This window comes from Durio zibethinus, chromosome 20 (genome assembly GCF_047325235.1).
Source record: "Durio zibethinus cultivar Kanyao isolate XHJ-2024 chromosome 20, ASM4732523v1, whole genome shotgun sequence".
Lineage (NCBI taxonomy): Eukaryota > Viridiplantae > Streptophyta > Magnoliopsida > Malvales > Malvaceae > Durio > Durio zibethinus.
The window spans coordinates 9,290,201-9,317,243 of record NC_143181.1 but is presented as its reverse complement, the minus strand read 5'-3'; the positions used below and the strand labels follow the sequence as shown (position 1 = coordinate 9,317,243).

At 29.7% G+C, this 27,043-nt stretch overlaps 2 protein-coding genes across 2 annotated transcripts; one reads left to right on the top strand and one right to left on the bottom strand.

Moving 5' to 3' along the window:
* The first annotated feature begins 17,885 nt into the window (after positions 1-17,885).
* LOC111315750 (laccase-14-like) lies at positions 17,886-20,927 on the top strand. The gene is made up of 6 exons (XM_022917729.2): positions 17,886-18,029; positions 18,127-18,278; positions 18,396-18,640; positions 18,782-18,907; positions 19,578-20,525; positions 20,629-20,927. Exons 1-6 carry the CDS (start codon positions 17,925-17,927, stop codon positions 20,760-20,762), a joined length of 1,710 nt encoding a protein of 569 aa, XP_022773464.2. The 5' UTR covers positions 17,886-17,924; the 3' UTR covers positions 20,763-20,927.
* Positions 20,928-24,848: 3,921 nt separating this feature from the next.
* Positions 24,849-26,631, bottom strand: LOC111315035 (laccase-15-like). Its single transcript, XM_022916656.2, has 5 exons — positions 26,472-26,631; positions 26,233-26,384; positions 25,899-26,119; positions 25,676-25,786; positions 24,849-25,348 (listed from the first exon to the last, which is right to left on the bottom strand). The coding sequence occupies exons 1-5, from the start codon at positions 26,568-26,570 to the stop codon at positions 25,047-25,049; spliced, it is 885 nt and encodes a 294-aa protein (XP_022772391.2). The 5' UTR covers positions 26,571-26,631; the 3' UTR covers positions 24,849-25,046.
* Positions 26,632-27,043: the final 412 nt, after the last annotated feature.

Sequence of the window (27,043 nt, the reverse complement as noted above, 5' to 3'; positions counted from 1 at the left end):
CAGCCTTTCCTCACCACTGTGATAATAAAGCCACCACCGAAATTCCAAAAAAAATACTCTAAGCATCACCACAAAACTACCACCATCTACAACCAAAACAATCAAATTCCCCATCATACCCGAAATATCTTTCTAGCAAAAAAACCATCACCATAACCATTACTCAAGCAACCATAAAGCCAGAGCAACCCACCGTTTACCACCTCCAGACCTAATAAATCTGATTTGCCTGAAACATGTCTGAACCTATAAAAAGTAAAATAAAAAAATTAGCATCCCTTCTTAGGGAACATAGTAGCAAATAGATAAAAAAAAAAAAAAGGCAAACACTTTTTCACTATTTTAGTTGGGCGTTGTAGAGAGTTTTAGGACCTCAAACTTTGTAGAAAGGGAAGATAAGGCTAGATGAAGGACAAATTATGAGGGGGTGGCATTTGTAGAGGCGATGAGAGAGATTTTTGGGTGTTTATGCATTTTAAAGGCATATCTAGTTAATTTGAGGTGATTTATGAAAAACAAAGGTTGAATTTGAGACGTAAAGGTCTTAATGAATATTTGGTGAAAGTTTGAGTCAGAAAAAAGGTTGGCCAACGATGTCAAGCGACACCGCCAATTTAAATTTGAATTTTAAGTGGCCCGCCTTTTTGCTTCAAAGAGAGCTAGGTTTGTTTTGTTTTGTTTTTTTTTTTTTTAAATAAGAAAAGAGTGAAATGATGTAAAAAAACTATCTGTTTTAACTAAAAAAAAGGTAAAACGACGTTGTTTAAAGCTAGGTGGATCCGTGTGCTAACCTACGACCCAACTTGAGATTTGTATAACCTGACCTGTTTCCCATACCTTAGAGCTGTTTGATAGAGCCTATTAAGCCGAGCTAAGTCAAGGCATTTAAGCCGATTCCTATCTCAAGCCACCCAATCGAGCTACCATTTTAGTCGAGCTATCATTAACTGCATTGATCAGGGGTATTTTAGTTAATTTTTTTGTATTTTTTTCATTTTTGCCTATTTTTTAAATATATTTAGTATATTTTAAATATTTTATTTTTTTATGAACTTTGATAGGAGGAATAAAATAAATGGTGGAAAATAATTAGGCAAAATTTGTGTGAAAAATAAAATATTTTTAAGTTGAAATTTATTTAAAATAATTGTATAAATAAATTTAGGATAAATCAATTTAGGAAAAAGTTGAACTATCATTTTTCCTAAATACTTTTAAAAAAATATAAATGAAATATTAAAAGTAAAAAAAGATCATAAACAAAATAATGAAATAAAAATAAAGTCACAAGTGGTGATTTCATTGATGATCTCGAATTAAGGAATTTTCTAAAAAATTTACCAAAAGTATTGGGAATATTTTGAGAATTTTTCTAATAAAAATTTATAAAATGTTTTTAGTAAAATGAATTTCTTTTAAATACAAAAGAAATCATAAGTGGTGATTTTATTGAAAACATTTAGGTAAGGAAATTTTTTAAAATATTCTAAAATTGTTAGAAATATTTTAAAATTTTTTAGAAAAAAAATAATAATGAAATCTCCAACTAAATAAAATAACAAGTGGTAGTTTTAACAATAATTCCTGAGAAAGGCGTTTTCCAAACTTTTGCCAAAAATGTTGGTAGGATTTTTGAAAATATTTTCATTAAAAAATAAAAATATAAAATGATAACATATATATATATATACATATACATATACATACATATATATATATATATGTGTATAACTTAAAAATAAATTGTTAAGATAAGTAAAATTTTCTTATAATGGGATAAAAATAAAGTTATGAGTGGTGATTTTATTAAAATTCCTAGGCGAGAAAATTCTTTAAGAATTTTCCAAATGTGTTGAAAATATTTTGAGAATTAGACTAATAGAATTTTTACTTACTTCCGTAATAATATGAAAAATAAATAAATGTTTCAAAGTAGATTCAAATTCTTGTTGATAATAAAATTAAAAAAAAAATCACAAGTGGTAATTTTCTCAAAATTTTAGATAAGAAATTTCTTTAAAACATACCAAAAGTGTTGGTATGTTTTTTAGAAATATTACAACAAGAGAATTATAGTTTGCTTTGTTACTAAAATATTAAAATAAATTCAATGATGGAGCCCTTTCAAGGAAATAAGCGATTTCTTTGAATACTCTCAAAGCGAGAAAATTTTTTAAATTGTATCGAAAGTGTAGGAAATAACGTAGAAAATTTTTAATATACAGATAATTAAAATAAAAAATGATAAAATATTAAGTAAAAGACTATTTGAACAAGACCATTCAAGGATCCTCTAAAATTAGTTGGTACCATCTTCGGATAGACGTTGTAGGGGTGCTATGACTTTTCTCATGTGTAGCTGTACTTCAAAATTCAATCTTGATTTCATAGACCAATAGATAGGATTAGTGGCCAATCACACCTCAATAAAAAAAGATTGGTGATGACTCTTGATTTTGACTTCTAATGATCTAATCCCTGGAGCAATTTGTTATGGTATACCTAAATAAAAAACTAATCTTACTCTTTTTTTAATTTTTATTTGAAACGAGAAAAATTAAAAAAAATCTTAAGAAAAATCCAAAAAGATTTGGATTGAATTTCTTTAGCGATAAAGTTGTTTTTGGAATTGAATCCCTTAAATGATGAAATTCCTAATAGATAACACAACTTTTGTTTGATCTAGGATCTTTATTGGATTGAATTCATTCTCTATATAAATAGTTAGTCAAAACATAAAAAGGGTAGATTTATTTACCAAAAAAAATTTACAGCTCTCGAGTTTGGTTAGAGTTTGAAAGTAAATATTATAGACTTTCTGGTGATTAGCAAACACATCAAAAAGAGGAACCAAGTATCTGGCTTCAAAGAAAAGGGACATTAGTAGAGCTTTTTGTTAAGTTTTAGAAGCCTAAGATTAGTTTCAAAAATTCCATAAATGCACAACCCTACTAAACAAAAGCAATACACACAAGAATCAGTAATGATACACAACAATATAGAGAGAAAGCCACTGTAAACACAACAATAAGATACATAGGCACATAAACAAAATCACATAAAACAAAAACTCTTTTGGCAATGATTTTTTTTTTTTTTTTTTATAGTGGTTTTTGGATTTTGATAAGAGTGTTCCAATAGTTTTTGGGTTTTAAAATTTAAGTGAAGAGGGAGATTTAAAGAGGAAAGCATTTGGTGGTCTTGTGATTGTTTGGTTGGCAGCAAAAGTCATTTTGGGCAATGGGAGAACCTAATTTTTAGTCTTAGATCTAGGGCTTTCAATTACATTTTTGGAAAAACTAATCCGATGAAAGTGTAAAGGATTAAAAAAAGAATTTTTTTGGGATTTTAAGGAATTTTTTAGATGCTAGCAACAGTGGAGTAAGGCAATGCGATTGAAGTTTTCAAAATGACTACCTTATTGTGTTCATTTATTGGAGAATCACACCATTGAAAAAAACTCACATACACAAAGTTGCTGCAAATTTTAAAAAAAATCATCACAAAATTAAATGAATAAAAACACAGTAAATTAAAGAAATAAAAATCATAAAAACTATGATTTGCTACCTGTTGTTGCTACTTGCTACCCATTTCAAAAAAATACACACAATTTTTTGTGTTCTTAAATATCTATTAAATTACCCATTTAAAAAAATAAAATGTTGTGTTCTTACTTCATAGTTGTTACAAATGAACAACTGATGACCTGGGTTATTGTTAGTCAATGATGTCCTAATTCAAGCTTCTTAACCATAATGACAAACAAGTGACAAGTCTATATGTTCCATATGGCAACCTATAACGCATCCCATTCAACCTTTAACTTTGCCTTTCAACCTTCAATGGGTTCTTTACTTTCAACCCCTAGCTTTTCGCTTTCAAACTCCCTTTGTTTTCCTTTTAAACACCCGTAGCTCTTCCCTTTCAAACCTTAGCTCCCCCTTTCTCTTCAACACCTTAAAATTTTACAAGATCTAACAAGTATATTTTCTTTAGATGCTTATTTTTTTTAGGTAAAATGTTAAAAATTCTTTTGCTTTGTTTATTTGTTTAGTTGGCATTCAAAAAATTTAACGTCATACAAGTTTTTCAGATTATGTGTCATGCTATGTAGGATTTGTCATCAATTTAAAAGATCTAGCAGAGAGATGCCACATTGACACACGTTTGGGTAATTAAGGACCCGATTAGAACTTTTTAAAATTTAAGAACCAATATAGAATTTGGCTTATAATTTAAGGACCATACGTGCTATTAACCTTTTATATACATTTAATATAATTTTAATATATGCAAGACGTCCTCCGAATACTTCAAATTGAAGTAATTGAATGTCTAACTCAAGCCTATATCACATGACTGATAAATAGAAATACTCTGAGACACCACTTTAAATATGAAAAGAAATAGAATCTTCTTCATGTTTTAAATGTCAGGCTTTGACTTGATTGGCTATGTCTTTTCCCTAAGCGAATGTGACATTACAAGTTTCTGAGTCATCATAGCAATTGGGGATTTAATAATCCACCATTAATTAAAAAATGAATTAAACATTTGATATCAAAATTGTAAATGTATGATTAGTGTAATATGAATAAAAATGTACAAACTTATATATATATTTAAGAAATGTACAACTTGTATTTTAAATTTTCAAAATATGTATCACATTAATTCAAACTTTTAATATCACTAACCCAATTGTCCACATGGTGCCTTTATTACCAATATTATCATATAATGAATACGTCATATAAAACTATCAATCTTTTAAAATGTATATATATATATATATATATATTTAACCATAATCTAAAAGTATTATCCAAAATAGACCAATTATTATTAAATGCTACATGACATGTACGTAGAGTCAACATAGAATTTTCACAAAATATTTAGCATTTCTATATAATTAACATGTACGTAGTATATTCATGGTGCGACTATCTTAGTTAAAATATGCCATATATAGGTGGGTTAGGTTAAAGGTATTAGAATAATTTGGATTAATGTATACTATTTAAAAGTTTAGAGTGCAACATTCTTTCATCCATGTATCATTTGTATGTTTCTATAATTTCAATGCCAAATGTGAATTTAAGTAAAAAAAATAAGGCAAATAAGAGGTGATTCCTTAAACAAGGCACCTTTGACTCAATTAATAATGGTGTAGCTTTTAACTATTTTTTTTTGTATAAAAGAGTCCATATTCCAAAGATAGAAAAAATCTTACATGTATTAAACTTTGAATCCCAAACTTATTGGATGTCATTTTTTAAATATGAATACATGAACTAATTAAATAAATCTTTTGATTAAGTTACCAAATGATTTTGGTTTAATTATCAAATGACAATATGTTTGTGTCGAGCTTCAACTTTAGGGTAATCCTAGAAAGACAAGAAATAAAAAAGAGTAGTTAGAAGTAAAGTAAATAGTGTTCTTACGTTTGCACTCCAATTTACAAGTTAGAGATTAGTATGAAAGAGATAAAAAAGAGAGAAAAGTAAAGAATTAAGAATAAGGCATAATGGAATGATAATACTTGGGTGTCCATTTTTATAGATAGGAGGCAATAGACCTATAGAGGATAAAAGTGACATGGCCAAGCTGATGTGGCACTGACATACTAGGTTGGTTTGACATGTCAGGTTGATCTAAAAGTTTAAAATGCCCTTGGTTATTTACTGGCAGCCTATAATAAAGGAAAAAGACTAGAATACCTTTTAGACCACTAAATGTCCCTAACATTCTGTCCCCTCATCAAATAGTATGAGTATTAGATTGTCGGGTATGTGATTAATTTGCTTTTGTATATGTTTATGAACTTGACCTTGATCTTTACGAATACGGGCTTTGAAGAATTACTATAGATTCAACCTCTTATGGTAAGGTCGAATGTTTGTGAGGCAGACGTGCAAGCATTAAAGGCCTACATTTGTTGTTCAACTCCATTTGAACAGTCTTGGCCTATGCCTACCTAGTGTCAGTCTGATCTTGCACATGGACTTTAGATTAGGTATATGGTTTGTTCAAGGATTATCGAAACGACTTTGCTTTAGATGGCCTAAGGTGAAAATGAAGAAGATTGGGCAAGTTAGCAAGATTTGTCTAGCTAATGTGGAACTTAGTGTTTCTAAACTTTGTTCCTTATGTATGAACCTGGCAATTGGTTCACTAAACAGGTTTGACTTAAAATTTTTGTTTGGTATGGCTGGTTTGACTAGTTCAAGTGGGTGAGATCGCATTTAATGTGGAGAGCGATTTTTGGGTGATAAAATCTAAAATTAGAAAGGTGAAAAGACACTCTCCAATAATGTTTTGACATATGGCACAATATGAACTATTCATCTGATCTAAGATGAAACTATATAAAGAGCTGTTGGGGCCTTCATTTTTTACCTTTCTACTTTCTAGCTATTAATCCGACCTAAATTTTTTAACCTAAAGAGATTTCATGTTTTTCCCAACTTTAAAGTTTTTCTCTTTCCAATCACTTTTTTTTTTTTTTTTTGCTTTGGTATGTACTCTTTCTCCATGTTTACTAGTGCTTGTTTTAAAGGAGAAGTGATTTTTAGGGTAAAGCCCAAAAAGGGTTAGCTCAGGTATAAAGATAACGACCTCGTCCCATTGATCATCACTGGTCGAAACTATAACAAGATGGCCTACTAACTCAATTTGAAGTCAGAGGAAGAGTTACGAAGAGTTGAAGAAAATGCTCAGACTTGAGGAGAATAGGTCTTGAATATTGACAAGCTATGTGCTCAAATTGATTTTGATTTAAAAAATCATCTTTTTTTCCTCATTTTTTAAGTCAGACTAACTTTTTTAGTTGACTTTCCTTCTTTTTTGGTTTTTTTTCTTTTAAGATCTAACCTCATCATCTTTTTACCTTCTTTGCTCCTTAACTTGCCATTAATGCTTTTGTTCTTTCTTCTTTTCCTTTTTAGTTAGCTCCTCATTCATGTCTTTATTTTTCTTATTTTGAGAAATCTTTTTATCTTTCATCTTCTTTTGAGTGCTTTTCACCATTATTCTAGCTCAGAATCTTACTCATCCTAAAGAGTTTAAGTCTTTTGATAATGAAACTTTTGATGTTGAAGAAGACAAATGTGAGAGGGAATCCTTATTGAAATCAAATGAGTTGGCTGAGGTCTCAGCCTACACATTTGCTTCTTAAGCATGATCCTTAAAAATATGATGAATAACTTAAAATGCATAGCTATTCTTGAAGATTGCCTTAATATGTGTTTTGCTCATCACATCTATTTTTTGGGAATGAACTTTCATTTTGTTAGAGAAAAGGTATAGTATATTGATGTCGAGCACCTTAGATCGGGTTATTAATAGTCTAAAGCACTATTGGTTTTAGGTGTATTGGGACTCCATAGTGGTTGATTTATTCAAAGTTTCTGGAGTATAATATCTCTCACTTCTAGTTATGCCCCTTACTCCTATTATGTAAGCAATTTTAGCTTTTAGCATATCCTTCAGTTGCCCTTGAATTGTTACCCCACATTCATAATTCTAGAGTACTGCTTTATTATTTTTATAAGAAAATAGGTGTGAAACTTTGAAGGCTACTGGTTTGGGAACAAACTTATTCCCAGTTGATTATAGTTTCTCTTTATAACGTATAACTACAGGTTTTGGCACCCACTTATCTGTCATAGCTACCTCAGTGTCCTTTAAAGCTTTCGACTCTTCATACAACTTTATTTGGCGGGAGTCCATTAATTTTTGAATTTCACCATGAAATTGTTTGCAGATGTTAATTGAATGACTTGATGTCCTACCATGATATTTATATATCTGAGCTAGGTTAGATTTTTTTACATAAGTGCATGAAGTCATTAGTTGTATCATTCCAGCTTTATGTAAAGCCTTAATAGCTGGTCGAATGGCATCTTAAGCTCATCTACTCTCCTTTTCACATGTCTTTTATCCGTGTCCAAAACATTAATCTTATGATTGGGCAAAGGGCTTTCACTGACATTAGGTACAGAACTTTCATTTGCATTAAAGCTTACCAACCCTTCTTTAATCAAATTTTGTACCATATATCTAAAAAGGACATAGTTTTCAGTAGAATGCCCTACCATTTTGAAATGATAGTCGTAATGGGCATTGAAATCATACCACTTGGGGTAAGGAGGTTTAAGTTAGTTTGCAAGGACAGGAGCTATTAAATGGTTTTTGTAAAGCTTTTGATATAACTCTGTATAGCTCATAGGTATGGGGCCAAAGGTTATCTTTCTCTGGTTCATGATTCTCTAGTATTGCTTATGGTGCTGATTGGGTGAGATGGAGATTGAAAAAGATGGATAAGATGGTCGAGTAGTTAACTGGTATAGAGATGTAGAAGTATGGCTTATTATGTGATGGTATGTAGGTAGGTAGATCAAGAATAGCTTCTGAATTGCTGCCTCTTAAGACTCACGACCTGAGTCTCACTTTTTTTTTCTTAGGTGCTTTATTAAAAGACTCATCTTCTTCAAACTTGCCATTTTCTTGAAAGACTTTCTTGAAATCACCATGTCTACGAAATTCTTAGTTGCATTCTTGATCATCTTCTCATAATAAGGTAATTTTAGAGTACTTACAAATAGCACAGTGGTTTTTTTTTTCTATTAAAAGGAGTTGTACTTGGGCAGCCACATCCCATTACTTTTGAGCATATTGCTTGAAAGATTCAAACACCTTCTTTTCCTTTTGTTTGTAGGGAGAGACGATCAGGATTCATGTCAATGATGTACCAATACTAGTTAATAAAATATCTAGTTAGATCCTTCCATGTCTTGATATGAGTCCCATCTAATTAGACATACCATTTTATCGTAAATCTAGTCAAACTGTCTTGAATCATATGTATGAATAATTTTTCATTACTAGCATGTGCAGCCATTTTACGATAATACATACTAATATATGTGATAGGACGCTTGGTACCATCATACTTTTCAAATTTTGGTACTTTAAATTTTGGTGGTATCACTACATCTGGTACCAAGCAAAGTCCCATTACATCTATAGATCCATAAAAGTTTATTCCCTTTATAGCCTTTAGTCTTTTTTTAAGTCTGTTCATAGCTTGACCAGTTTTAGAGTCTTTCAAGGGCATAGCTGCCTGTGGCTTATCTTTTTCTTTGTCCTCATCTATAGTAGGAGGTTGAATGGGCTCAGCTGCTTTCTCGATAAAAACAAGTTATCATAGCTTTGGACATTCTCGTGACCTACCTTTGAATGAGCTGCTTGTTGAGGCTGAAAGAATGGTGTGGTTCGATGTTATAATGGGCTGAAGCCTGGAGGGTATGTCGAATTAGTAGCTTTTTGTAAAGTATCTTCTTTCATTGATTTTTTCCATATTTATCCTTTTCAGGGCCTTTAGAATTTAGCTCAACTTTCTTTCTAATGCTTCTTGGGCTTTGTCTATTTTTTTCAAAATGACTTGTATTATCCTGTTCCGTCTTCCTAGCTCGAGCCTAAATGTTGTATTGATGAGAAGCTATTCTTGCACATTAGCACCACAATTAAAGATTCAATGATAATGCTATGATAATGAGTGCATGAATGAATGTAATGCAAATGAAAGAAGATAAAAAGTAAAAATATTTGCCATTTGAAAAAGATCCAACAAAAAGAAATTTTCATTTATTCCTCAGAAGTCTATTTTACATTAAACCTAATACTGTTCCTCTATAGAAATGTCTAACTTGCTTATACAAGTCCTTAGCTTTATCAATAAAGTTAAACAATTTTTGCCCATGCTCCCCTACTTGTGTGATCAATGCCTTCAGAGTCTCAATCTTTTTTGTCATTTCCCCTGCTTGGATTATAGCTTTGTCTATATGAGCAGTAAGATGTTCTATGTACCTCTGTCTTCTTAACTCTTCTCTTTTGTCACACCATACCTAATGGGATAATTCTCTATGCTATTCTATAAAGGTCCTGACATGATTTTTTTGTTCCCTCAATTTTAATGTTAGAGTCAAGATGTGATCCGAGAAGCATTGATTCTCTTACTCAACCTTGATTCAACGTGGTTGCGCTCCTCCTTCAACTCTTCATTTTCGTGAGTCAACTCATTATTGTTTATTTCTTTGGCTTATACCTGTATACACAACCTTTTATGCTCATGTTGTAACTCCTTTAGCTTTTTTAGGGCATCATCCTGCTCTCTAACAATTTTTTGAGCCTTGCTATATTCTTTGGAAATTCTATGGGCTTGGACTTATAGTTTTTTTGCTTTGTTTTTCCATTGGTCTTTTTCTTCCTACAGCTTCAAGACCTCTTGTCTCAGTTTCTCTTTTTTCATTTCATGCTCTGATTCTGAAAGCTGTTTATCAGGCTTTTTTGGTAAGTGATAATCCTAAGGCCCAGATGCAATCTCCTGACCTTTCTTCCTCTTCCAAGCCAAATATCCCTGAATATCTCAATCTGTGAATGATACTAGGCTTACTCTTTTGGGCTTTTTCTAGGTTTTGATTATGCTATCAATCTTTTGGAAGGTTTTGGGCTCCCCATATGAGCAGTCAAACTGGTCGAGCTTGTGGTTCATGGGAATAAACTATTCAGCTCCGTGCTACCTCCTTACCATTAATGGGGCATAACTTGTTAACCCCTATAAGCCTAGAAATGTGACCCCTATCTCATCTTCACATTGGTAAAGCATAGGTTCTCTGCCTATCCATAGAGCTAACCATCTTACCTGGCTAGCATTGAGTCCTTATAGTAAACATTTTCATTCTTTTTGAGTTCTTGACTCTTGCCAAGTGCTCTGACAGAATTCTCTAATCGAATTTTGAGTGTGGAGAAAAAGTTTAGTGAAGGCACTTTCTTACATTCAAAATGGCTTTTCATCCACACATATAATAAGGGTATGCAACCCATAAAGCGTGTTTTATCCATTTGCCTACAAAAACTTAAAAATCTGATAGTTTTTACCAAGATAATTGATGAAGGGTTGCAACTTCATTCAATCTACTCAAATAGATCCACCATTTCTATCTCAATGTGCCTTAAAACCTTAGGGAAGATGACCAACCCATATATGGCTAGAGAAAATATGTTCATTCCCTAGTCATCATCCGGGTGCTTGGTAATGAAATCTCGGAGAACCTCTCATGGAATACCTTTATGATCACCTTTCTCTCGAATGTGTGAATCTATAGTCTCCTTTACAACCCCTAGCATCTGACTTAGCTTTCTGTGACTTCCTGATTTATATTTCTTCATGTATGTTCTGTTTTGATATAATAGATGCATACCTATCAGAGTTGAGTACTCCTCAATTATTGGTACTAGATCAACCTTATTGAAGATAAAACACTAATAGAAAGGGATCCCAAAATTATATCATATCCATGATTAGTGAGTAGTTAACCTCCACTGATAAGAGATACGTTATATGTCCAAACTTCTCACAAAAGCCTCATGCATTGAAGGGGTCATACCACTCTATATGTCAAAGAGACTTTTCAAGTTATTGTGCTTGAGAAGTAAGTGGACTTCTCCTAATGTAGGGGTATAGCCAGGTGGCAAACAATTTCTTTTTTTCAACTCTTTTTTCTGATTCAATCTTCACCTCTATAGAAGAATCATATTTGAACAGAATAGATGAGACACAAACCTGACGTTTTATGAAAACCATGGGGACCTTTATTGAAATAGTTTTGGGGCAAGAATTCTATGCAATCTGTGAATATGTTCATGAATGTATGCAAAAATAAAAAAATAAAAGGAAGACAAAGAAATTAGTTAGTCATTTCAAGGAAATATAGGGAAAATATAACATTAAGATAATAGCATGATTTAGAATTTGGATTTTCTACAGAGGGTGGGAGAATAAGGTTTTATCTATGGTTGGGCTTCTAAAATAAAACTATATGTGGTTTGGGCCATTTCTAAAAGGTTCCCAAATTGTTCCCTACATCATGGTCCATTACAGACTAGTAAGGTATCAAAATCCTCATCCATTATAGGTTTCAAGCGAAAATGGTTCAATCTGGGTGGAAGTGTTTCACAGGCCTATGCGGAGATATAAATTCTCACGAGGGCATAGGTACTTCACTCCCTCTTAAAAATAGAGCCCGGGTGAAAGGTTTATGTTATGCACATACAAGTGAATGACAGATATAATAAGCATGTATTTAGGCAAATAAATATTGAGTAGTAAGGCAGACATATAAATAATAATAAAATAGATATAAGCGATGAAAATGAGTAATTCAAATTTGTTAAACAAGGCTTGGATAATAAGAAGTCTTTTATTGGCTTGACTCTCATAAGGTCCCTAGTGGAGTCTCCAAGCAGTTATAACGTATAGATCCATGGACCTATCGCTAGACTTGAAATGAAAAAGAGTCACCACCAATTTTTTTGATTAGGTGTGACTGGCCACCTGATTAAAGCTAGTATACAGAACAGAGGTTAGATTCGAAAGTCGATTACGCTTGAGGAAGATTATAGCACCCCCATAACGCCCATCCAAGGATTGTACCAATTTCGATTTCAAATTATCCAAGCCTTGTTCATTTTTATAATATACCAAATAGTAAATTTTATATTTTTTCCTTATTTTGTTTTTATCTTTTTTTTTTTTTTTGAAGAAGTCTCATTTTTCTTAAGAAATGATAAAATAATTTTTTTATTTTTTTGTTCTTCTTTTTATTTAAAAAAAGAAATGAAATATAGGTAAAAATAAATAAAATAAAATCAAAAAATAAATAGAAAATGAAAAAGAAAAAACTTGCGGTTAAGTCTGGTCAAGATGTGTGTCAGCGCGTGGATCCTGGCTTGGCAAAACGAGGTCATTCTAGAGCCGTATAAAAGGGTCCTTTCAGTTTTTTTTCTCAGAAACCTCAGAACCTTTCTCTCTCAACCCTTCAAAATCTTCTGACCTCTCTATAAAAACCCACTAGAAAGTTCAACTGAAAAATTGAAAATCCCATTGGTTTCTGAAAACTTCGCCAAAAAATTCAGTCGAAAACTGGAGAACCCACAAGTTTTTAAAAAGTCTGTCGAATTTTGGAAATCTGGTCAAAATCTTGCTAGAAAATTCAAACCCTGCCAAAAAATTCAACCGAAAAATTCATCATTCGTCGAAAAATTCATCCCAAACCCAGAAAAACCCAAAAAAATTCCTAAAAAAAAAAATCTTGAAAAATTCAAAAAAATTCCTAGGTTGTCCTAAAACTCCCCAAAATGTTTTACTACTTTAAAATCACTTCCAGAAACACAAAATGCCTCAAGAACTCCAAATCAAAACCAAAGTCCCAATTTTCGAATCGCAGAAGCCCCTTTCTACCTGAATTTCCTTAGATCTTCTCCAGTAATTTTCTCTCTGCTTTCTCTTCGTTTTTGTGTGTTTTTCTATGTCAGAATCAGTCTAATTTATAGGCAGCCTTGGATCAAATTTAGGAAATGGATAGAATCAATTCATGGGATTGCATTCTGTCCAAACGAGATTTTAGGTCCAAAATTTCAACCGTATTAATTTGATTCTGTGTTGACCCAAAAATATGGTGATTCTGATCCTTATTCACATGCAAATTGAGCAGAAAAGGAAACAAATAATAATAATAATAATAATGGTAACAAAATCCAATTGGACTAAAATAGGCCTAATCGGGTTTGATTGAAATGGGCCTAACTGGTCTCAAACCAAGATGGGCCTAATTAAGCTCTGGCCAGAATGAATCTAGTTGGGCCAGGGCCAAAATAGGCCCAGTTGGGTCAGGGCCAGAATGGGTCCAACTAAGCTTGGACAAGAATGGGCTCGGACTGAAATAGGTGTCTATATACATTAGTACTTAAACATCCAAATTCGTTATCAAGTTGATACCCAAGACTAATACCGTTAGTTAACTTTGTTAATGTAGTAAGAATATCTAATAAGATATTAACACAAATAAGAAAAGTCCAGTTAGTGTCATATTATCAATGCCACATCATGCCCACATCATCTTTACATTAAAAATTAAAAAAAATATATATAAAACTTTTTTACAAATTATAAAAATTCTAAAAAATTCTTAACTTTTTTATGAAAAAATTCTAAATTTTTAATTTTTTTCAAAATTCTAAAATTTTAAAAATTTCTAAAAAATTTTGACAACTTCAAAAAACTTTTAAAAACTTAAAATATTTCTAAAAAAATTTAAAAAATTATTAAAAACATTTTTTAAGAAATTTAAAATTTTTTAAAATTTTAATTTAATTTTTTAAAAAATTTTGAAAAACCTGCAAAAAACTTTTTAAAATTTTATAAAAAATTAAAAATTCTAAAAAATTCAAAACAATTCTAAAAAATTATAAAAAATTTAATAAATTTAATAATTTATAAAAAATAAAAAAATATTTTTATAAACTATAAAAATTATCATAATTCGAAAATTTTTGAAAACTTTTTAAAAAATAAAAAAATTAAATTTATAAAAATTAAATTTTCTTAGGGTTTAAAAAAATCACAAAAAACTTAAAAATCTGATTATAAGAAAAAAATCTACAAACTTTTAAAAATTTTTGAAAAATTAAATAATTTCAAAATTTTGAAACATACTTTAAAATAAAAAAATCTAAAAAAATAATATAGCGAAAAAGTTAATAAAAATCCAAAAGATTTAAAAAAATTTTAAAATTCAACAAATAGATAAAAATTGAAATTGTAAGATTAAAAAATAAAAATATGTAAAAATTTTATAACGTTTTTTATAAATTTTATAAATTTTATTTTATTTTTTGACTTTTTGTTATTTTTTTTTTAATTTTATCAATATTTTAATTTTATTAAAATCTCCATTTTTTGTTTTTTCATTGTTTAATTTTTTTAATAGTTTGAAAATTTTTGAAAATTTTTAAGTTTCCTTAATTCTGTTTGAATTTTAAAAAGTTTCTTGAATTTTTATAATTTTTTTAGAATTTTAGAATTTTAAAATTTGTTTTTAATTTTCTAAAAATTTTTTAGAGTTATTAACAAATTTTAGAATTTTTTGAAAATTTGTTAGAATTTTTGAAAATTTTTAAAAAATTTATTAGAATTTTTAGAATTCTTTTATAATTTTTAGTAATTTTGAAAATATTTTTATGAATTTTAAAATTTTTAAAATTTTTTAAAATTTTTATTTGAATTTTTTATTTTTTTTGAGTTGTTTGATTTTTTTAAAAATATTATTTTAGAAATTTTAGATTTTTTAAAAATTTTTTATAATTTCTTAATTTTTATAATTTTTTTAGATTTTTTGAACTTCTAAATTTTTTTTGAAAATTTTACAATATTTTTATTTTTTAAATAATTTTAAAAATACTTTAGAATTTTTTGTAAATTTCTCTTTTTTAAAATGATGGCATGATGTGAAATTGATGATGTAACATTGATTAGACTTTTTTGATATGTGTCGTTATCTTATTAAATATGCATGTTACGTCCGAAAAATTAATTAATGTTGTTAGTTCGAGGGATTAATATAATAACGGATTTGAACATTTAGGTATTAATATAATAAAAAAATTATTTAGGTACCAATATGATCAAAATTACAAAGTTAAGGGGCCCTTTTTTGTAATTTTCATTTTTTTCAATTTTTATTTTTTTGGATTTTTTTTTTATTTTTCAAAACTTTAACTTCCAGAATTTGTAATTTAAGAATCATAAAAATAAAAAAGAAAAAATATTTTTTATATTTTAAAATTTTCTTGAAATTTTTTTATTATAAAAATAAATTTTTTATTTTGAATTTCTTTAATAAATTTTAAAAAACTAAACATAAAAATTTTTCTTTTGCTGGCTTGATGCTCACATGTTATATGACTCAGCCTTTGTACGAGAGATGGTAGGTTATTATTGGTCAGTAAAGTAATGTCAGAGTTTTTAATGGAGGCATTTAAATATTTAATAATGAGTTTTTATTTTACAGATAACAATATGACAAAAGTAGAGGCAAGTCAGAACAAATTTTCAGTGGATCATATGTCAACTTTTGTTATGTAAATACGATCTTTTATATATTATATTATTAAAAATTATATATTAAATATGAAAGTTTTAAGTTTAAAAAATCATAGAATATATTATCTCGTTATTTTATTAAAAAGTTAATATAATGATAATACAATATTATTTTAGATCTATGATTTGATCATCTATAAATTTTATAAGTTAAGTTGAATTTTATTTCATTTTTCTTTGTTATTATTTATTTTTTCCACTAAAAGAAGACAGATTTTGTGTTTAGATACAAGAGTAAACAAATTTTTTATGAAATTATATGTAATAAAAAAATTACAAGCAATAATTAAATAATTTTTAATATTCATCAAGAAAAGAAACTAAAAAGTAAATCAAATTAACAACTAACCCATCAATATGAAAATTTGGGCAAAACTCTCATGTGGCTTGAACTTAGATAAGATTTCATTAGTAAGTAAATAGTATTTTCAAATCAGTAATTTTTTTGGCAAAAATACTAAAAGAGCCTTTAAATTTTATCATTTTACTTAAATAATCTCATATATTTTTATTGTACTCAATAAGTCTTTATTCTTTGATTTATATCTAATTATAAGTCATTGTCTCAAACAAAATATTGATTTATGTTAGAAGTTTATTTAAGTATAAAGTAAATGTTAAAAATTTATTCTAATATAATAATAATATAACGGCTTATCTATATAAAGTGGTAAAATTTATCTCTTTTTTATTATTTTAGCCATTTATTTAATATTTAAATACGTAAAAGTTAAAGATTAAACTATGTGATAATATATTTAAAAATATATCGCATTTCGCATTTTAATTGAATATTTTTATTAATAATTAAATAGTAATGAATAAAAAATTTATAATAATATAACATAAATAAAAGCTTTTTTTAAGAAAAAATTTCACACTTTTTTATATTTTTATTTTTTTTATGAGGTCAATATAAATAAATTACATAAAATTTTATTAAAATACCTATGATAAATTAATATTTTTGAAAATTCAATGGAATCAATTGATCCATCTTTGAATGTGGGCATGTTACAGGACAAAAATGATATATTTCAGCAGACAAATAACAAATTAACCTAACGGTAATTGGCGGTTTGTTGAATGAATGATGATTACCATGCGTGGACCTTCCTTGTCTAAAGGGGAAAGGGTGAATATATCAGGCTATATTTTTTAAAAAAATTATTTGATATATTAATAATAAAAATTTTTAATTTTACAAATGAGATTAATATAGATATTAATATTTTTTTAATTAATTTTTTAAAATATATTTAAAAAATATATATCATTTTGTTAATCATACTTATAAAGTTAAAATTACACTTTCAATATATTTGATAATTTTTTTATTTAAAATAATAAAAAATAAAATATATATTAATTTCTTAAAATCATTTATAAATTAAAAATTTACACCAATAATATATCAAATACTAATTCAATATATAAATATTCATTTGGATTTGATATACCTCAATGATCTTTTATTGACGTTACAATTCTAGTGACATGACGCGTACTGTCTCCTAAGGGTTAAACCATCTATTTATTCAAAATTTTTAAAAATAAAAATATCGATGTAAATAAATAAAACATCGTACACATAAACACTTGTTGGATCAATGGACACTCTTTTTGACCTTTTGTTCTTGTTTTCACATCTGCAACCTTAAGTTTACTGCAGGACATGACTCCCTTGAATTTGCTCTTGCCAATAATTGAATGCGACGTTGCACAATATTGTTCTCATGTTTTCCACGATTTTTGTTTTGAAGATTTAATCTTTCTACGGTGTTCCTTAACCTTATCTGATAAACAAACCATAATGAGCATTAACCAGCTCAAGCTTTTTCTATAAATAGCTCATGCATGTAAGTTGGTGACCAACACAAGTCGGTGCAGAGTTTTCATTTGTTTCAGTAAAATGAAACCAAAGATGGGATTAATCTCTGGGGTTTTAGGGTTTATTTTCCTTAGTGCTCTGCTTTTCGGCAAGGCTCATGGTGCTGTCCATAGCTATTACTGGGTTGTAAGTGTTCTTTGTCACGTTTGAATCATAGCAAAAGTCCTAGAAACTAATAAAGTTGTTGGGTTTAATAATCTTTCGGGGAATAATATATTTGCAGGTGAAGGAGACTAAATTTACAAAGCTCTGTACCACATCCACCGTTCTTACCGTGAACGACAGTTTTCCAGGGCCAGAGATTCATGCTCAGAAAGGTGATACCGTTTTTGTCACAGTCCAGAATGACGGGCCATATGGTATCACTATTCATTGGTATATTGATAATTTCTCTCAAACAATCTCTTGAAGATTAATTTCTAGGAAAAGTGATGATGTTTAAATGAAAAGAAAAAGTATACCAGATTAAGAAAAAAAAATTGATATTTGCAGGCATGGAGTTAGAATGCCGAGGAATCCATGGTCAGATGGTCCAGAGTACATTACACAATGCCCGATTAAGTCTGGAGGAAATTTCACACAGGAGATCGATTTGTCTACCGAGGAAGGAACACTCTGGTGGCATGCCCATAGTGACTGGTCGCGTGCCACAGTTCATGGTGCCATCAAAGTTTCCCCGGCCAACGGAACCAGTTATCCATTCGATGAGCCTGATGGAGATCAAACAATTGTATTCTGTAGGTGAACCAGGACTGATGGTCAGCATGATTCAGAGCATGCTGATGAGTTTAAATGAAAAGTTTTCTCACTATCAATCTGTTTTTCACAGCTTTGGTGCGTGTTACAACTGTTAACCAACACCTTTTTCTTGGTGGCAGCCTCATGGTACAAAGCAAATGTGATGGATGTATTAGACGAATCTATTTCAACCGGCGATGATCCGAATGTTTCAGATGCTTACACCATCAACGGGGAACCAGGGGACTTGTACGACTGCTCTAATGGTATAAAATAAAAACGAACCAATGATTCCGTAATTTTTCTTTCAGGATTGTCTATGTTTTGAGTCCTCATAGCCTTAAACATGGAACTAATCTAAGATAATGGTGAATTAGGGAAGGAACAGAGAGATACTTAGTTTTAGAATTCTGTAATTATCTGCTTTATCAGATCAAGATTATGATTTGTAGAGGCTAATTCAAGTTTATAAAAGAAAAAGTACAGGTGGGAAAAACAGTGGTTAAAAATTTTAAATATTTGATCTTACTGTTAAAAATCACTGAGAGTAATTGAAATATATAAAAAATATATGCATAAAATAATAAAATATTAGAAATAGAATGATAATATACTGATTTTTTATTTCCAATATATTTTTTGAGCGAGGAACTTTGGTTTAGGTTTGAAAATTGAGTTTTTAAATTGAAAAACTATAAATATAAATATAAATATAAATATAAATATATATATATGTATATATATTTTGTTGTTGTTGTTGTTTATCATTGAGGTTTGGTCAAAAACTGCTTTTGAATGCAAAATCTACTTTCAACATCAATGCTAAACTAGACCAAAGGCATTACCTAACGTTGAACTTGAAGCGGGGATACAGTTTTAAAAATTTGAATTTGCCTCTAATCATTAATTGCCAATATGATCTATATCTGGTTGCAGAAACAATGTACAGTTTGTTGGTTGAGAAGGGCAAGACTTATCTTCTCCGCATTCTCAACTCAATCCTGAATGAAGAAATGTTCTTCGCGATCGCAAACCACAGCATGACAGTTGTTGGGTCGGATGGAGCATACGTCAAACCCTTTTCTAGTGATTATTTGTTCATCACCCCAGGCCAAACAATGGACGTTTTGGTTACAGCAAACAATTCAGCAAGTTACTACTACATGGTTCTTACTCCTTTTCTTGATACTGATTCTTCATATGACAACACCACCTCTAGGGCACTTATCAAATATAGTGGAAATTATACAACTCCAACCTCAATTCCTACGCCAACATTTCCTAATATTAGTGACTCAATATCTGCACAACTCTTTGTTGTTCGATTGAAGAGTTTAGCAGATTCAGCTCACCCTATAAGTGTCCCCAAAAACATCACTAGACAAATCTTCATGACAGTATCTGTGAATCTATTCGCTTGCCCAAATTCAACAGGTTGCACAGTTGATGGCAATAATAAGCTGGCAGCAAGCTTAAATAACAATAGCTTTGTGTCGCCATCAACCGCTCTGCTACAAGAATATTATGACAATAACTATAATGTGAGCCTCATTGCGGATGAGTTACCAAACAAGCCGCCCACTCCTTTTAACTACTCAACAGTGGCGAACATGTCTACATATACAAAAGAAGGAACACAGGTGATAACATTCGAATATGGTGACGAAGTGGAAATTGTGTTCCAAGGGACGAAGATAGGAGCCACGCAGAATCATCCCATGCATCTCCATGGCTATAGCTTTTATTTGGTTGGAACAGGTTCAGGGGATTTTGACAATGGCACTGACCCTAGCAGGTTTAATTTGGATGATCCACCAGAGGTCAACACCATTGCTGTCCCTAGACTAGGATGGAGTGCTATTAGATTCAAAGCCGATAATCCTGGTATGTATACACTTCTTCTCTTATATCTTCGTAACTACATACATAACATATCTGCTTTATGCCCTATTTACTCAAAGTTTATTTGTTTTCCTTTTTGAATCAGGGGTTTGGTTTATGCACTGCCATTTTGAGCGGCACACGACTTGGGGAATGGCTACTGCTGTCATAGTGAAGAATGGAGACACCAACGAAACAAGCATGCGTCCACCACCTTCTTATATGCCTCCTTGCTCTTAATTCTACATCAGTTTAGTGCGTGGAGGGTTTGTTAACATGGAGTGAATGGCTTGATAAAGTCATTAAGACTTCATATGAAATAAAATTTCTAGGAAATCTGTATCTATCTCGTTTGTCTCTAATTGTATGTAGAAGTACTTAATTAATCGCCAACCTATTTTAAAACATGGCTTCGGTTCGTTTGCAAGATGGTCATGGTTGTTGGGCCTCTACTTTACGCATATGGCTGTACCAGGCTTTCCAATCCCCAATGAGTCGCTATCGGCTTAAATTTCTTATGTTAGATTGCAGAGTATAGCAGATGCTGCCCGCCCATCAGGGCCCAAAGAAACATCACCACGGAGAAACCTTCATAACAGTGTCTATAAGTCCAGTATTTTGTTCCAACGCACCAGCATGTCCAGCATGCTAATGATATTAGCAGGCTAGCAGCTAGCTTAAACAACACGCCAAGCGCCAATTGACTACTATAATACTATAATGGAAGAATAAGCAACATAACATAGGTGATTCCAGATCAGCCCCCTTTTATTTTTAACTTTACGGGAAATAACTCTGACATGGCAACATATGTTTAGCTAAGGACAAAGTTGATAGCATTGGAATATGATGAAAAGTAGAATTGTGTTACGAAACCCGGCGCTTATTAGCTTAATTCATTTAGTCACCGTAGCCAATGACAGGCCGTAATGTATGCTTGAGCGGGCCTTGGCGCCCCCAAAAATTGAGAAACCCTTTAATATGCATGTATATTGGGTTAAAAAATTTTAAATTGGTTCCCTCAAACTAAATATATTAATATTTTTTATTTTTTATGGTTTCATAATTTAATATTTTGCAGTGCAATTTAAAGGGTTAAAAGCACATTAATATTTATCATTTTATTGTATTGATTAATTATTATTAAAAAATCTTTAAAACTAAGAGATTTGTAATTTATTTTAAATCACAATCATGTGATTTTAATTTTCTAGGGTTTTCAACAATATTAAGTCTCCGACAAAGGATTAAATGTTTTTTTTACCATGATTGTTGATTTTTTTTAGCTCATTATAAATTTTTTCATCCTTATCATATATCACTTTTAATTACTTTAGATCTTTATCTTATATTGTCTTAGAATATTTTTCAACACACAAAAATCATACTAGAATCACTTTAAAAAGTTAAAAAAACACCATTGATTTTCAATCCTTAAATTTTCTTTATTTTTAAAAGTATTTATTTTTTTGTTTGTATAAATTTTAACGATCTTTCGATAGAATTTTGCCAATAACAATATTGATTTGTTTTCTTTTTTATTTCAAATTTAAACTATAAAAAATAAGAGACATTTTATATTTCATTGAAAAATTATGTAATTGGTAATTCAACTACTAATTTAAAAGTTATATTATTTTTAAACATTTGTTATAATAATATTTTCTTTTATAATTTTATATGCTCATTTTTTATTAGTTTATTTTTTACACATATATATTGATATTAATAAATATAATAAAATAATCTTACAAAAAATAATAATATTTGGTTCCCTTAAAATCAAATGTAAGATCTGTCACTGACCATAACATCAATTAAAAAATCGGCCGCCCTTGATTATATGCCTCCTTGTCCTACATCCTAATTTTATATGTTATACTTTATAGTAAATTTAATATTTCAAGCATGTGGTTTCAATAAAATATGTTAAATTGTACAATTGATATTTGTATTTTAGTGAAATTGTAGAATTAATCTATCTATCTTAATTTGCTTAAATTGAATCTTTATACTTCAATAAATAATTAAATTTAATCAAATTATTAATAGTTTAAAGTTTTTCTATTAAAATTGATGATGTGGTACTTTGACTTTTTTTATATGGCATTTTTGCTTACAGTCATTGACTTTGCTGACGTATCAAATCCACATGGTTAAAGACGATGATGCAATAAAATTTTTTTCTACATTAGCTTTTTTCACTTTAACTTTTCTCAAATTGTATGGCTCATCTTTATATTTTGATTAAATGATAAAATTAGTAATTTTACCTTAATGTATATTTAAATTTAGTCCTCATACATCAATTAATTTTTGAATTTAAGATTTGACCTAAAATAAGTAAAATAAAACTAAAATAAAAAGAAAATTTTTTTTTTTTAATGCAAATAAGTTGAGTCGTAACAGATTTCATACATGAGTAAACATGTGAGTTGCACTAGACTTGTCTTTTAAAACGACATTATTTCAACTTATTATAAAAAACGAAAAAATTATATTTTTTTAATTTCCCTTTTTTCTCCTCTCTTTCATCCTCATTTTCCTCTTACTTTTCTTTATAAGTTTTATTCAACGAACTCATATTTCAATGAAATTTCTAAAAACTAGTAATCGAAAAATTCAACAATCATAAAAGAAAAAAAATTTATTCTAAAAACACAAAAACTACCAATACCCAAAAATTAATGATTGACACCATTGTTTTGTATTATTATCCAAAACAAAACTAAGTATAATGCCCTAAAAAGGTTAAATCTAAAACCTCTAAGAAAAAAATTTCTCAATCAAAAAATTGTTTCTAATTGTTTTTGTTGGTTGTTTCTGTTTTTGTCATGTTATCATGTCGAATGTTGTTAAATTTTTAAAATTTTCATTTTTTTAATTTTTCAATTTCCAATCTCTTTTTTTTTTGCCTTTTTTTTTTTTGCTTTGATTTATTGACTTTCACCAACTAAACAATAGAAATAAGTAAAGAAAATAACAAATAATAAATAAAGTACTTTTGGACCTTTAAATATAATTTCACAATTAAAATCCAATTGATCCAAAAATGACTTTAGAACTTAATGTCCAGACGAAATTCGAAGCCTATTTAATATTGAAAAAATTTTCGAACAAAATGGGATGTCTACAATTGCTTTTGTTGTTGATTGTATATCTAGGTTTGTTGGGCATGTTGATTGCGGGTTTATTGATCTAACTTCTATATTTCTATCATTTTTAAATATTTTTTAATCTTTTTTATTTTAAAAATATTGAAAATAAAAATTATCAAAAAAATAAAATCAAAATAAATAAATAAAGAAAAGAAGGATAAAGAAAAGATAGAATTCAATTTATGTTGGGTTTATAATCTAGTTTGAGATTAACCCAATTTCTTAAATTAAGTCTAATTAATAATTCAAATTTTCAAAAAAAAATCCAAATATGAAAAAATGTTACAGTCAAATTAATAATTTATGTTTTTTTATGTGTTATTTTAGGTCAAATCTTAAATGCAACAATTAAATAATGTATATAGATTAAATTTAAATACATATTAAGGTTAAACGACTAATTTCATCATTTAACTAAAGTATGAGGACAAGCCATATAATTTGAAAAAAATTTATATAAAAAATACTAATGTGACAAAAATCATTTTTGACTATATGGACTTGATATATCAGTAAAATTAATGATTATGTAAGCAAAAAGGTTATATAAAAAAGTCAAAATATCACATCATCAATTTTAATGAAAAAAGTTTGAACCATTAATAATTTGTCTAAATATGACAACTAATTGGAATATAAATATTCAATTTGAATACATTAAAATAGAAAGACTAATTCCATCATTTGACTAAAATACAAATGTATCTATCTATTAGACTAATAAAATACTTTGCGGAGCTTGTAATAAGCTTTTCAAAATGGTCATATATTAAAGGTTGATTGAAAGTAAATCTTTATTTGTGAAGAAAAGTTAACTCTCCCTGTCTCATTTGAATGTTATTTATTTATTTTTCATAAAAGAGGTTGCATGTTTGGATATAAAAAGAGTTGTAACAATTGGTATTTGAACTCTAGACTTATTAAATATTAACTCTTGAGAATAATTATATGAACCAACTAATTAAGCTATAAGTTTTATATGAAATTTGTGCAATTCAACTTCCGACCAGATGAATTTCGATTATATTTTGCATAAAATCTGGCCCAACCCGTGGCAATTGAAGCCATGTTCAGTTAATTATAGTCTCAAACAAATCACATTGTAGTCTAAGGAAAACTTTCCGTCACCCCCTTTCCTTCCCCACCCACAAAAAAAAAAAAAAAGAAATACAATATTAAAAATTCCTTGTTCGAACAACAAACACCAATTACAGCTAACAAAGAACTTTTTAATGAAAAATCACAAATAATTTCCACAGCTAACATGAATTATTCAGAGGGCATTGATATGTAAGTGATTTGCCTTATTGAATCTCTTATTGAAGCAGCAAGCTATATCCTGGGCACTTGAAATTATGTAATTAAATTAAACACCAGTACTGGCGGTATATTGTATGATTCCGGTGGTAACATATCTACCAGAGGAAGGCCGAGCAGTCATGTAATATTGGCCAAGATTTTGGTTTGCGGCTAACAAAATGTCCAATGTTTGGCCTGGGGCTAGTGTCAGAGAATTGGCAAAAGAGCGTCTGCTGTAAGCCCCACTTTGTCCGACAATTGTGAAGCTGTGGTATGCGATTCCAAACACCATTGTTTCATTGACCGCAGCATTTACTAAGCGAAGAAGGTAAACACCCTCGTAATCTACTTGTAGTTGATATGTTGTATCTGCAACATGAAATTATGTAATTGTTATTACCAATAAAAGTCATCCTTTGAAATAGAAGGCTAAAACTTAATTATATAATTGTTTTTATCATTGATTCTCTTCGCCTCTATCTCTATCTCCCAGAAGTCAAGTCATAAGCTTTCATTGTTGCTAGGGAAGAGGATGCAAAAATTCATGTCATGCATATTTAATTTTTGATATAAACAATAGTGCCAATTACAGCCTCGCGGATTGTTGGTACGCTAGATACTTAGTTTCAGTAATTAAGACTCAAATCCTAACAATCTTAAATACCAAAAAATATATAAACAATGGTGCATACATACCGTTGCTGCATCCATATGTTTCTCCAGGATGGCCATTGATTGTGTAAGCATCTGCTTGGCCTGGAGCAAGGGTTTCATTAGCTTCCGTTAATTCTTGTTTAAACCATGATCCTGACAGAAAGAATATGCCAAAGAATTGTTCAGATTTATAAGATTTAGAAAATATGAATCAAATAAAAACATAAGCAGAAATAGAAGAATTATGAACATATATTAATCGTACCAAGTATAATTGTTTGGTCTGAAGTAGGGGCAGGAAAAGGATAAGTTTCATTGGCTGCAGGCAAAATGACAAAGGCGCCATGGACGGTGGCACTGGCCCAGGCACTCTTAGCATGCCACCAAAGAGTTCCTAGTTCCTCGTCTAATTCGATCTCATAAGTTAAGTTTCTACCAGGCTGAATCAAATCATCGGAACCATCAATTGAATCCTCAACACCCTCCCTACAGATGTTCCAAGAAAGAAAAACCAGCAAAAAATAAAAAAGATTTGAATTATCTCATCATAAAATAGTAGCTGACAAATTGATCAGAAGATGGAGTGCTAGAGGAAGTACCACACTATGGAAACAGCATCGTTTCCTTGATTATGGACATTGACAAAAACTGTGTCCCCTCTGCGAACCCGAATCTCTGGCCCTGGAAAACTGCCATTTACGGTCAAGATGCTCTTTGTGCTACACAGCTTTGTGAACTCGGATTCTTGTAGCTGCAATCAGAGATAAGAAAACAACCCAAAATAAAAATTCAACACTCTAATCAACGGGAAAGAAAGGGGAAAGCCGCCGTAACTTACAACAAATTCATAATGGTGGACATCAGCACTGGAAAAGAGAAGGATATTCAGAAACAAAAGCCCTGATAACCAAATAAAGCCCTGCTTTTGAGAACCCATTTTGTGTATCCCTGTTCTTCAGTTCTCCCTTTTCTTCGTGCTCTTTTGGTTTCTATCCATTTTCTGATTTATAAAAGCAGCCATTGTCCATGCTCAAGTCATTTGCTTGCGTTATTGTCTTGAAAAAAAACCGAAGACTTTGAAATCGCTGTACCCAATCAGAAATTCAATTCTATACAACAGAAATTTGCCAACTTTCTAGACGCATAATCTGAAAGTTTAAGTCATGGTCAAACCCGCTAAAATATTTTCGTTGATCTTTCGTCTCACCTAATTGAGTGCAAATGAAGTTTGATAATGAGAACGGGAAAAAAAGTCAAATTTATCGCCGTGTGATTATGAGAATAGGAAAAAAAAAGTCAAATTTATCACTGTATCATAGTGGAAGTTTCATATTTAATATTCTATTTTTTATGCAATTCTAGTCATTTATGAATGTGAATAAAATATTTTATCTAAATTAAAAAATATTT